The following is a 14552-nucleotide window of genomic DNA, read 5'->3' as shown; positions in this document are numbered from 1 at the left end:
GAAGTTTGAGGGCAGAAAAAGCTGTGTGTTCAGTCTCAGAATATCTTGCTGTTTTCAGGGAATAGCCTTTCCAATGATTTACAATCCAATCCTTCAATTAATTCGGTCCTGAGAGTTTGTGTTCAACCCTTTAGAGTCCTATACTACATATTTTATAGTTTTGACTCTTGTTCAAGTCATTATGACAGATGGTATTTCTTGTTTCTGTTTTATTTTAAATCTGTTTTAAGCCGAGACACATACACTGTGGTATGACTGGATGAGGCCTCCTCACATTCAGCTCCACTGTGACTACATGCAGCAGTTGACAGAGGTCAAAGCCAGGAGCAAGAACAAGGTTCGGGCTGTGCAGCAGCTGGTACAGCATCTCAGGCTGATCAAATCTCCTGCAGAAATTGAACGAATGCAGATTGCTGGGAAACTGACATCACAGGTATGGCTCCTACTGAAAAAGTTCTTTCCAAATTAAAAAATCTCAGCTCTTAGGGATCAGTGGGCACCTTGAGGTTGTGTACCCAATGTGGTAATCTCATGGCACATGGACATTTAGCTTCTGCTTTGATGTTTACTGAATGTGTCTAGAGACTTGCTCAGAACCTTGCAAGGCATATCAAGTATCCCTCTTGTATCTTTTACCCATGATCTTAGTTGTTTCTCCTTGCAACAACATAAATTAATTCATTTTATTTCCTTTCCTTACCATATCTACAATAATAGCAGCAGTTAGAGTTTGTTAAAGAAGATTCATAGGACCTAAAATGACAGTGCTTACAAATCTGCAGTTTATTACAGGAGAAGGGTACAGTATAGCAACAGCATTAATGTACGAATACCTGTCACACCTAATGGCTGTCTCACAGCCAGGTCCAGAGAAGCTGGGTGCAGACTTCTGTTGTCCTCCCTTAGGACCGGGCAAGGTGCATTTTCTCTGGCTCAGGAACCACAGATGCATGTATAGAACACCTGGGAACCAGGGAGCCCCAGATAGAATCTCAGCTAGGGATTTTGGGGTTTTGGTCTCATTGGCATATTCCTGCTAGGTAACAGAGCTCTCACAGAGACCAAGTATAAACCTTTAATCTCACTGTTATCAATACTGACAGGCTGATACAAACTGTACTGACCTGAAATTTCTTGCAATACTTTGTTTTTATTGTGATGAAATAAATAAATATATATATATATAAAATAAAATAAAATTTACCATTTAGCCATTTTAAGTGTACAGTTTGGTGTCATTAAATACTTTCACATTGTTGTACAATCGCCATGACTGTACATCTCAAGAACTTTTTCGTGATTTCATGCTGAAACTCTGTGCCCAATAGGGAGTAACTTCTCATTCCCCCTTCTTGTAGCCCCTAGTTACCACTGTTCTACTTTCTTTTTTTTTTTTTTCTGTACACGGGCCTCTCACTGTTGTGACCTCTCCCGTTGCGGAGCACAGGCTCCGGACGCGCAGGCTCAGCAGCCATGGCTCACGGGCCCAGCCGCTCCGCAGCATGTGGGATCTTCCCGGACCGGGGCACGAACCCGTGTCCCCTGCATCAGCAGGCGGACTCCCAACCGCTGCGCCACCAGGGAAGCCCTGTTCTACTTTCTGTCTCTATGAATTTGACTACTCTAGGCAGCTCATATAAGTGTAGTCATACAATATTTGTCCTTTTGTTTCTAACTTATGATGAAGACATCATAATGTCTTCAGGATTCATCCATGTTGTAGCATATATTAGAATTTCCTTCCTTTTTAAGACTAAATAATATTCCATTGTATGTATATACAGTGTTTTGTTGTCCATTCATCCACTGATGGTCATTTAGGTTGTTTGCATCTTTAGGCTGTTGTGAATAATTCTGCTGTGAACGTTGCAGTAAAAATATCTGGTTAAGACCTGACTTTCATTTATTTTGAATATATACCCAGAAGTGGAATTGCTGGATCAAATGTCAATTCTTTGTTTAATTTTTTGAGGAACCACCATACTGTGCTTAGCAATTCATAAGTGTTCTAATTTCTCCATATCTATGACATTCTGGATTTTTTTTTTTAATAATAGCAATCCTAATAGGTATGAAGGGGTATCTGTGTTTTTTTAATACGATTTTTAAAGGTTATACTCAATTTACAGTTATTACAAAATATTGGCTATATTCCCCATGTTGTACAATACATCCTTGTAGCCTGTCTTACACCCAGTAGTTTGTACCCCCTACTTCCCGATCCCTATATTGCCCCCTTCCCTCCCGCTCCCCACTAGTAACCACTAGTTTGTTCTCTGTATCTATGAATCTGCTTCTTTTTTGTTATATTCACTAATTTGTTGTATTTATTAGATTCCACATATAAGAGATATCATACAGTATTTGTCTTTGACTTATTTCAGTTAGCATAATTAATGCCTTCTAAGTCCATCCATGTTGCTGCAGATGTCAGAATTCTTTCTTTTTTATGGCTGAGTTGATTGTGGTTTTGATTTGCATTTCCCTAATGGTTAGTGATAATGAGCATCTTTTCATTTGCTTATTGCCCTCACAACACTTTTAATCAGTATGTTTCATGCCATGCCTTGACTAAAGTAGTGCCATGCAGAAATTTAGCAAAACAGCTCAAGCTAATTCTAGGAATTAACAGTTCACACCCCCCGACCCATTGTCAAGGCTTTTTCTAATAAAATAAATCCTTAGTTTGATAACAGTTACTTGCCTTACAATGTCATACAATGAGATAGACAATCAGAGTGTCCATGCTGAATCCATTTACAATATCTACAAAATATGGGGTTGGTATAGATTTAAACAGACAGCTGAACCTTCCACTTGTACTTTCTCATGTTTTTGTACTAACCATACAATTCTTTTGCTTCTCAGATCTATAGCTCTCTGTTCTTTTTGGCATATATTGTCTGAATTATTAAGAATCATAATCTTTCATTAATCAGCTGTAAGTATTCATCAGACCAGTTCTGCTGCATAGGGAATAAGATCCTGAGAAGGCTTTAACTCAGTCTCCCATTATATTAGATCACTATTAGTATCTACAGTGTTAATTTTACTTATGACTCCATATTATACCTTATAACAATACCGCTGTAGTTACAGTATAAATCAGACAAAATAGTGGTGTTATCAATTTTTCCCTCCCAACCCAATCTACCTTTTCCCATATACCATGTATTATTCCTCATAGGAGTATAAATCAGAGACCATATCTGTTTTTTCAGGATTCAGAACATCTCGAGTATATAGCCAGATTTCTACTCTCAGGTTACATGGTTTGACAGATACTGGTCCCCGGTGAGAAGAGTCCTGCAACAGAACCCATTTATCTACCACAGGAAGCACTATGATATTTAAAGTTTGTCCAGTACTCACAAACTACACTATAGGGAAAGAATGGTTAGCCCTCATTTGGGGTGCTGAAGCTGGTAAAGAGCACCTCGACAGGTTGCATCCTCTAGTTAATATCTTCCATAGACTACAGGGCCCATACGTCTCCCACAAATGCATACCCTGGATTTCTGCTATGGGAATTCCTGGCCATAGGGCTTCGGATGCCTTGGACTCCATTTGAATTAAGGAATCTATTAACCTAGCTTATATTAACTCGTAAGCTTGTTCCCTTCTTACTGCTGGGTTGATTTGGGCATGTTGTCTTAGTGTATGCTGTAATTAAAAGATTCATTTTGTGAGCACTGTGTTATTACTTCAAGTATCTTGCCACTTTTGTCTTTACTCCTGGAATAGGATGCCTTCAAGGCACCCTATTCATGTTAGTAGGTCTTTTTCATTTGTAGGTCTTTCCTCATTAAAAGCAAATCTGGGGGCAGAAACTAACACACCATTGTAAAGCAATTATACCCCAATAAAGATGTTAAAAAAAAAAAAAGCAAATCTGCCTGGCCAGTTACTCATAGCCCAGCTCCTAATTCCTCTAAGGCTCTCATTTCGAGTGGGCCAACACCAGACATGTTGCCATTGAGTACTAACTGCTTTAGTACAATTAGGAAATAAATTTGGTACCCCCAAAATGGTAATTCCTCCAGGCCTAGATCATATGAGTTGACTTTGGTCTACTCTTAAACAGACATTGGTTTGAGTTTTCCGTAGCACTTCCCATAACCAACAACAACAAATTCCAAAATTCTCAGGAATGTAGGCCCACTAAGTTTTAACTTTTTCTTTATCAGTGATCCAAGTGTCCCAAATGTCCCTCCTCCTCTTCATGCCTATTCACCCACAAGAAAAGGGCAAATAGCTATTTTTACACATAATGTTATTATGACAGATGGGACATGTAGTAGATGCCATTCTACTATCACATTGTGGTACCTTTTTTAAACCATCATCACAATTAATGGCTACATAATGTCCATTTAGATTATTATTAATCAGTGTTTTTCAGGTTCAGCCTGTTAAATATGCCCACAGGTTTCTTCCCAACACAGGTCCTCTATAATAGATCCATCCTATGAAATGAGAATCAAAAAAGCTAGCTACATTTGTATTGTTTCACATAGTCAGACACAGAGCTCCCATCTCTTCATCCATTTTGAGGACATATATCACTCTGGGAAGTGTGTTTGTTAGGTTGGCTATTGTCTAGCTCTCTTTTTGGCTCTTCAGAAGAGGAAGAGATTTCATCAGAGCCCTTCACCCAAGAGCTTCTGAGTTAAGGCTGAGAGAAATATTATTCTCTTGCTTTAAGCATCTCTTGAGGCACCAAAATTGTTAGATTTTCCCTTTTGTGGCACTCATTTATTGGCTCCCTTTCCCTCAGCAACAACCTTGCCTTTCCATTCATCATTAATTTTAACTCATACCTTTCCCCGCTAAAGTATAATTTTCTGGTCCAGCCACTGAGCTAGTCCATTCCCAATTACAAGGGGACAGATTGGATAAATACAGAAAAATGGAACTGTACTGTTCCAAGAAGGAGAATTCTTATTAACAATTTGAGCTTCGGTAGGGGCCAGTGATCTATGTCATTGTCCAGTGCATCTGCCTGGCCTGAGTTCCTCCATGTCCACGCATTTCATGGACCTTTGTTGACATTTCAGCAGATCAAATTAGGCCATCAACTAGTTGATTCCAGTCACCTTCAAACCCTGGCATAGGGTTTCTTCGGTGAGCATCAACATGGCCTACTTCGTTTTACCCTCAGAGTTTCCGTAGAGATTTATATAGAGTGGTGGCCCACATGTGGGAATCTTATTCAGCTATTTATGGCCGATTGTTAGACCAATTTCAAGTGCATTGGAGTCAGTATTTACCCAAATAGTGAGGCTTTTATTTGTGTCCATTTCTTCTATCATGGCTAGGAATACAACATGTAATTCAACTCACTGGACCAGCTTGTTCTTTGATAAGGATGTTACCTTCTGCTGGACTCAATATCTGCTTTCCATACAGAATTGCCTTTAGTTCTGAACTACCATCTGTGAACCAGACCAATTGCCTGGCATCCTTGGGCCGTTGGTCAAAAGGAAGGATCTGAGGAAAAAAGGCTCATAAAGATGATGAGTCTGTCCCATGGATCCCCTGGTAACATACTCCATATAGTGCATTTCCATTTTATGATGGAATTCCTTTGGGCATTGCCCTTCTTGTTGGAATGCTTTCTGGCATGAAATAATACTGTAAATGTATATTGGAAACCATTCTACATGAATGCAAGTTGTTGTAGGTTCTCACTGGTGATTGATAATGAGGAAAATGCATTAACCAGATCAATACCAGATACCAGTCTCCTTTAGCTTGTTGTATCAGTTGAATAGTGTGGAGTGTATTGGGGACAGCTGAGTCTGTGTCTACTGTTAGTGACCTGGTTCATTAGCCTTCCTTATTGGCCACTGGGCTAGTACAGTGAATTTATGGACACTAATATACCTGCATATGACATTTCTTTATTCAGGGCAGTACTGCCTTCCAGGTATCCAATAATGTTTCCAGTTTTCTAGTTGAGTTGGCTTAGGTTAATTCTAATGGCTCCTGTGTTGCATGTCCAGTGAGTACTGGATGAAGGGAAGACCCACGTTATTCTTTTCTTCATATTACCCAGTAGGGGGAAGATTTTCCATTCAAACATTATATCCATATCAGTTATACATTCAGGTAAGGGAGATACCACAGTATATGCTGTTTTATCATATATTTCAACTTTTAACCAGACCTTAATTTTTTTAAGTCTTTATTGAATTTGTTACAGTATCACTTCTGTTTTATATTTTGGTTTTTTGGCCACGAGGCATGTGGGATCTTAGTTCCCCGACCAGGGGTCAAACCCACACCCCCTGCATTGGAAGGCGAAGTCTTAACCACTGGACTGCCAGGGAAGTCCCCAGACCTTAATTTTTATTCCTTTCACAGTAGCATCCCCTTATCCCCCTGAATTAATTCTGTCATCCCTAAGGGGCTTATTTTCAGCTCTAAGCAGTACTGCACACTGTGCTCCTGTATCCAGTAGACCTAAAAGAATTTCTTCTCGACCTCCAGTCATTGACTTACACATTTGTAAAAGGTCTTGGGTCCCCTGCCAGGAACTGGGTCAAGAGACCTTGGCCTTCATATCAATCTTCTTCTTCCATTACCACCTTAATATTGAAATCCAGTATTTTGGTATCTGACGATAGTGGCTCATTGGAATCTTTCTCTTTCTAAAATTCCTCTAAATCAGATTAATTGAGTGTATCTGCCTTGAGATTTTTATATCCTGAGGAGTTTGAGGACAAGCGGTTGCAGGTTCTCCACCTTACTGTAAAATTATCATTGTTTGGCACAATGTCATTTTCTTCCTTTTCATAACATTTTTAATTAGCCATATAAAAAATGAATTGTTGCTCCCTTATTTTCTTTCCATTTGCTACTTTTTATTGTAAAATACACACTACCATTATAACCATTTTAAGTGTACAATTCAGTGGTATTAAGTATATTCACATTGTTTTGCAACCATTACCATTATCTATTTCCAGAACTCTTTAATCATCCCAAACAGAAACTCTGTAACCTTTAAACAATAACTCCCAATTTCCCCTCTCCCAGCCCCAATAACCTCTAATCTACTATGAATTTGCCTATTCTAAATAAGAATAGGCAAATATTCTTATATAAGTAGAATCATGTAATATTTCCCCTTTTCTGTCTGACTTGTTTAGCAGAATGTCTTCAAGATTTATCTGTGTCATATATATATATATGTATCAGAACTTCATTTCTTTCTGTGACTGAATAATATTCCATTGTATGTATAGCCTGTATCTGTATTTTATTTATCCATTTATCTGTTTATGAATACTTGGGTTGTTTCTACCTTTTGCCCATTGTGAATAGTGCTGCTATGAGCATTGATGTATAAGTATCTGTTTGAGTCCTTGCATTAAATTCTCTTGGATATATGCATCAGAGTGGGATTGCTGGATCATATCGTAATTCTATGTTTAAGTTTTTGAGGAACCATGTGGCTTCACCATTTTACACTTCTGCCAACAATATACGAGGGTTCCAATTTCTCTACATCCTCACCAACACTTGTTTTTAGGTTTTTGGGGGTTTGTTTGTTTGTTTGTTTGTTTTGATAATAGCCATCCTAATGGATGTGAAATGTTATCTCATTTTGGTTTTGATTTGCATTTTCCTACTCACTCATGGTATTGGACATCTTTTTGTGTGCTTATTGGATTTTAGTATATCTTCTTTGGAGAGATGTCTGTTCAGTTCTTTTGCCCTTTTTTTAATTGGGCTGTTTGTCTTTTTGTTTTTGAGTTGTAAGGGTTCTTTACGTAGTATTCTGAATACTATGTAAAGTATCAGATATATGGCTTGCAAATATCTTCTCCCAGTCTGTAGGTTGTCTTTTCACTCTCTTGACAATGCCCTTTGACACACAACAGTTTTTAATTTTTTAGAAAAATTTATTTATTTTTGGCTGTGTTGGGTCTTCATTTCTGTGTGAGGACTTTCTCTAGTTGTGGCAAGCGGGGGCCACTCTTCATCGTGGTGCACTGGCCTCTCACTATCATGGCCTCTCTTGTTGCGGAGCACAGGCTCCAGACGCACAGGCTCAGTAGTTGTGGCTCATGGGCCTAGTTGCTCCATGGCATGTAGGATCTTCCCAGACCAGGGCTCAAACCCGTGTCCCCTGCATTAGCAAGCAAATTCTCAACCACTGCGCCACCAGGGAAGCCCCAGTTTTTAATTTTGATCAAGTCCAATTTATCTAGTTTTCTTTTTTTGCTTATTTTGTTGTCATATCTAAAAATCCACTGCCAAATTCAAAGCTATAAAGATTCAGCCCTATATTTTCTTTTAAGAGTTTTCTTTAGTTTTAGCTCATAAGGTTAGTTCTTTCATCCATTGTGAGTTAATTTTTGTATGTGTTTCTTAGCAGAAACATAGGGGTGAATCTTCATGACCTTGGATTTAGTAGTGGAGTCCTAGATATGACACCAAAAGCACTAGCAACAACAACAAAATAGATAAATTGGGCATCAAAATTAAAAACTTAAAAAAAATTAAAACCTTTTGTGCATCAAAGAATATTATCAAGAGAGTGAAAAGGCAACTTTGGAATGGGAGAAAATATTTACAAATCCTATATCCGATAAAGATCTAGTATCCAGAATATGTAAAGAACTCGTAACAAGTCAACAAGAAAAAAGATAAGGGTTCAGCTTCATCCCCTTGGTGTCCTCTTTCTTACTGACTTTATTTCTCTTGTAAAGTCCTAAACTCCGTATTATCTTTTTATTATCCATATGAGGAAGTTGAGATAAAAAAGTCTGAAACTACCTGTTTATATCCTCCTGAGATCCAACAGCAAAGTCATATATGAAGCCCCTGCTGGTGAGCATCCTTTATCACAGTGTCTGTTATAAATTTAGTAAGGGGCATTCCATAAGGGTGCTCATTTCCTTCATCATACAGCCAGTGCAATACTGCCTACATCTACAGCATTTCTGCAGCTTCAGTAGGCACCAACCATTTATAAGACAAGGGAGAAGCAGGGCAATTGCCTATGTCTGGATATGTATGGTGGACCACTCCCTTAATGCATTCTGGTAAACCAGGGGTTTCTCTGAAGCTACAATGAGCCCTAATTCCCCTCCACTCAACAGTGTTTAAAGCCAGAGACACTGCTCCTTGATCTAAAATTCTTAGGAACCATTTTTAGTTCATCAGGGTGTTGCATGTAAATCTGAAAAATGGCTCATTTCTTTCACCGAATAACCCCTTCCGTGATTTTTTTTTTGTCCCCCATCAAACAGTTTGCCCTACCTGAATTATCTTAGTTGTAGTGTGTATCACAAGCTTAGCTGGTTCATCAAAAATTACAGTGGCCCAGGTTCCTTTGGTTAGAGTTTTACCTGCCGCTCAAAGTGGGTGAAACTCATCTGAAGAGGATTCTGAACTTTCTCAGATCAATGCTGAAAGCCGCAACCATATCACTGAGTTTTTAACAAGACCACTATCGGTTTGCAATTCCTTTCTAGTCCATTATGCTAGCTGCTAAAGTTCAAGTTCTGTTATTTTCAGATTCCACTGATTTCAAAGCCAGTACTACTTTAAACCAGTGGTGGCTTGGCAATCATCCAAGCTCATAATTTTCTTTTTTTTCACCCTTTTTATCAGAATCATTCTTTTTCAAAATAATACCTTTACCATTTATTAAGAATAATTCAGATATGCTGGAACAACTGGATATCTACATGCAAAATAATGATCTTGGACCCCTACCTCATACCATATATAAAAACTCAAAATAAATCAAAGACCTAACCTTAAAAGCTAAAACTATATAAAACTTAACAGAGGGTGGCACAGTGGTTGAGAGTCCGCCTGTCGATGCAGGGGACGCGGGTTTGTGCCCCGGTCCGGGAAGATCCCACATGCCGTGGAGCGGCTAGGCCCGTGAGCCATGGCTGCTGAGCCTGCGCGTCCAGAGCCTGTGCTCCGCAACGGGAGAGGCCACAACAGTGAGGGGCCCGCGTACCACAAAAAAAAAAAAAAAACAATTAACAGAAACATAGGGTGAATCTTTATGACCTTGAGTTTGGCAATGGATTTTTAGATATGAAATGAAAATAAGCAACAAAAGAAAAACAGATAAAGTGGACTTGATCAAAATTAAAAACTGTTGTGTGTCAGAGGGCATTATCAAGAGAATAAAAAGACAACCTACAGAGTGGGAGAAAATATTTTCAAGCCATAAATCTGATAATGGTCTGTATTCAGAATACTATGTAAAGAACTCTTGCAACTGAAAAACAAAAACACAAACAGCCCAATTACAAAATGGGCAAAAGAGTTGAATAGACATCTCTCCAAAGAAGTTATACAATGAAAAGATGCTTAATATCATTAGCCACTTAGGAAATGCAAATCAAAATCTAAATGAGATACCACTTCACACCCAAAAAGATAGCTTATTAAAAACTAAACGAACAAACAAAATAACAAATGTAGGCGAGGATGTGGAAAAATTGGAACCTTTGCACATTACCAGTGGGAATGTTCAGTCACTGTGGAAAATACATGGGGGTTCCTGAAAAAATTAAACAATTATCATATGATCTGACAGTTCTTCTCTTAGGGATATACCCAAAAGAATTAAAAACAGGTACTCAAACAAATACTTGTACACAGATGTTCATTGAGACACTATTCAGGATAGCCAAAAGGTGCAGACAACTCACATGTCCGTCAGTGGATGAATGGAATAACAAAATGTAGTATATATATCAATACATACAGTGGTATACTATTCAGCCATAAAAAGAAATGACATACCTTCCACAGCATTGATGAACCTTGAAACCATTATCCTAAGTGAAGCAAGCCAGACACAAAAGATCACATATTGTATGATTCCATTTATATGAAATATCCAGAATATGTAAATCCATAGAGACTAAAAGCAGATTGATACTTGCCAGGGGCTAGGGTGAGGGGGATATGGAAAGTAACTGTGTACTGGGTACGGCATTTTCTTTTGGGGTGATGACAATGTTTTTGAACTAGGTAAAGGTGATGGCTACACAACATTGTGAATATAGTAAATGCCACTGAATTGTTCACTTTTATTGGTTAATTTTATGTAATGTGAATTTCATCTCAGGTTTAAAAAATGAATGAATGAATTAGATGCCAACTGTACTAACTATGGCAGTTAAACAGGTCAGTTGTTAAAGAAGACTCAGTGACAGTGCTTACAAGTCTACAGTTAGTACAGAAGAAGGGTACAGTATAGCTACAGCATTAATGTAAGAATACCTGTCACACCCAATGGCTGTCTCACTGCCAGGTCCAGAGAAGCTGGGTGCAGACTTCTGTTGTCCTCCCTTAGGACCGGGCATGGTACATTTTCTCTGGCTCAGGAACCACAGATGCATGCATAGAACACCTTGGAACCAGGGAGCCCCAGATGGAATCTCAGCTAGGGATTTTTGGGTTTTAGTCACATTAGCATATTCCTGCTATGAAGCAGCATAGCCCTTCAGAGGTCCCAGGGAGACCAAGTACAAACCATTAATCTCACTGTTATCAGTACTGACAAGCTGATAACAAAGTGCTTGGAAACTCTTCTCAACGCTGTTAACCAGCATATTTCAGACTTTGACCAGGATCAGTGCCAAGTGGGAACTTTAGCAAAACAGCTCAGGCTAATTGCAGACCTGCTGGAATTAACCTCACAGCAGAACAGCACACAGATATTTGAAGGCTGCTTTCCTGTGTTCTACCTTAGTCTTTCCAAAGTGAAGACTTGTTTTCCTTAACTATTCCTCATTTGTTATATTTTCCCTTATTTTGGCAACCCTCCTCTGTGCTGTAGTTTGTCAGTGTCCTTCAAGTACAGTGTCCAGTGCTCTTGCCACAACCAGACCAGCAAAGACTACTTATAGCTAATTATAAATGTGATAAGCATATGTCTTTGTCTTCCTGCAATCACTGATTTTTAAAATAAGGAAGAAGAACTAAGACTAGATCTGTGGGATAATGTTAAGGGCTCCAGAGGAATTGATATCAGCCCAATGATCAGATGTCTTTGAATAAGGTGTAAAATCAGTTTTAAATCTACCTAGGAGTATTCTGACCCACACTTCTGTCACTTGTCCTCACATAGTTATCCTGAGAGACTATTTTAAGTATTGTCCTACAATTTAAAAGTATTAAGTCTGTGATATTCCCTTTATCTACCAATTCAGTAATGACAACAGACAGGGAGATGGAATTTGGCCTTATTTTTCTTTCTTTTTTTTTTTTTTTTTTTAAGAAATCCAAAGAGGATTTTTAAATTTTTTATTTGTTTATTTTTAAATTTTTGGCTCATTGGGTCTTCGTTGCTGCCTGCGGGCTTTCTCTGGTTGTGGCGAGCAGGGGCTACTCTTCATTGAGAGTACTACTCTTCACTGCGCGGTGCGCAGGCTTCTCTTGTTGCGGAGCACGGGCTCTAGGCCCATGGACTTCAGTAGTTGTGGCTCGTGGGCTCTAGAGCGCAGGCTCAGTAGCCATGGTGCATGGGCTTAGATGCTCTGTGGCATGTGGGATCTTCCCGGACCAGGGATCGAACCCGTGTCCACTGCATTGGCAGGCGGATTCTTAACCACTATGCCACCAGGGAAGTCCTGGCCTTATTTTTCTTAATAACCAATTTCTAGCTGTCAGTGATTTTTATTCCCTCAGTATTCCCAATTCTAATCTAGAATGTTTCTGTAAGATTTTTGGATATTTGGACAAAATAGTTTCCTTAAGAAAAGTTATGGTAAGAAAAGCAAAAACAAAAACAACAAAAAAGAATAGTTATGCTATATTTCTGTGGCTTAGCCCAAACAAAAATTTCCCTTCTTTTGGGGGGCAAGCCAAATATAATTTGTGCCTATGTGATACTAATCAGTTGGACTGTGTGGCACTCTGATTTGGTTTAAAATAAGTAAAGGACCTTGCCATTAGAGTTAAGTAATGTTTACAGACAGAGAATTGCTAGAATATTTGGGCAGAAGGAAAAGTGGGGTGGGAATCACACTTTCTCCAGGTCTGATCTCTTCTGTGGCTGAATGCATATCCTGCGTCCTGGACATCTCTCCCTGAATTTCCTGTAAGTATCTAAACTTATGCTCTCCCTCCACCAAACCTGACTCTCCTCCTGTATTCTTTTTCATGGTTAATAATATCAATGTTTACCCAACAACCATAGATAGAAATATGGAAATTATCCAGATAATTGCTTCTCCCCAACCCTTATATCTAATTAACTAGTCCACAAGTGCCCTCCTAGGGAGGCAGAATAGTGTAGTAGAGAACAGACCTGGGTTTAAATAGCAAGCTGTGTTATTTTGACCTATGCCTAGCACAGTGGGACACCTACTATCCCTTTGCTGTCTATTTGCTTCCATTATTGCCTGAGTATAACTCTACCATGGCAGAGTGATCTTTATAAATCTGATGTCCCTCTCCTACTTAAACAACTGGGTGGCTCCTTGTTGTTTTCAGGATTACATTTCAACATGCTCATGCAAGGCCTTTCATGGTGTGGCCCCTCCTACCTACCCTTCCAGCTTCATCTCTTCTTGTTCCTCCATATGTGCTTGACATATGTGCTGACATACGTGTTCGAGCATATGTGCTGGCCATCCTGAACTCTGAGATGGGCCACAGTCCTGTGTCATCCCTCTGCCCTGAGTGCCCTTCCCCTCCTTTCCAAATGGCACAGTTTCCTTATTCTAACCTCACCCATATGGGGACACACACACAAAACCTTTATGAAATCATTCGTGAAATGCTTTTTCTCTCCACTCTCCCTTCTGCATAAACTATACAGTATCCATTCATGATGTACTCTGATTATGAGATGCACAGGGTGAAGTGCAAAGAAAACCCATTTTACATTTTTAAAGAGTCAGAACACAAACATTTAAATAGCACCTAGTGGGACTTCCCTGGTGGCGCAGTGGTTAGGAATCCGCCTGCCACCGCAGGGGACACGGGTTTGCTCCATGGTCTGGGAAGATCCCACATGCCATGGAGCAACTAAGCCCATGCGCCACAGCTACTGAGCCTGTGCTCTAAAGCCCATGAGCCACAACTACTGAGCCCACACGCTGCAACTTCTGGAGCCTGCACACCTAGAGCCCGTACTCCGCAACAAGAGAAGCCACCGCAATGAGAAGCCCGCACACCACAGTGAAGCATAACCCCCGCTCGCCGCAACTAGAGAAAGCCCGCGCGCAGCAACAAAGACCCAGCGCAACCAGAAAATAAATAAAATTTAAAAAAATAGTAAATACATAAATAAAACAAAGTTTAAAAAAAAATAAATAGCACCTAGTGAGGTAAGAGAGTTAAGTGTTAGTTGAGAGTGTGGGCTACATTGTGACAAGACAACCTAATAAGTGGCAGTCATAAAGTTTGCCCCTTGGTCTTTACAGAAAAGGTATCACACACATAGTGAGGATAGGTGGCATGAAGCACGTACCCTATATACCTGGAATCATCTGTGAAGAAATGGATTCATAGGAAGCACATTGATTACAAAAAGAAGTAAAGCAAAATCAGGCATT

The 14552-nt window shown here is 39.4% G+C and overlaps 1 protein-coding gene across 2 annotated transcripts in view; it reads left to right on the top strand.

The window, feature by feature from the left end:
- The window catches only part of XPNPEP3 (X-prolyl aminopeptidase 3), a 60481-nt gene that overhangs the window by 22047 nt on the left and 23882 nt on the right, over window positions 1–14552 (top strand). For both annotated transcript variants that reach the window (XM_032644564.1, XM_032644565.1), the window contains exon 4: window positions 231–433. In XM_032644564.1, coding sequence (XP_032500455.1) covers window positions 231–433 — 203 coding nt within the window. The remainder of the gene's footprint in view (window positions 1–230; window positions 434–14552) is intronic.

Source organism: Phocoena sinus, chromosome 10 (assembly GCF_008692025.1).
Source record: "Phocoena sinus isolate mPhoSin1 chromosome 10, mPhoSin1.pri, whole genome shotgun sequence".
Classification (NCBI taxonomy): domain Eukaryota; kingdom Metazoa; phylum Chordata; class Mammalia; order Artiodactyla; family Phocoenidae; genus Phocoena; species Phocoena sinus.
This window is presented reverse-complemented; position numbering and strand designations above follow the sequence as displayed.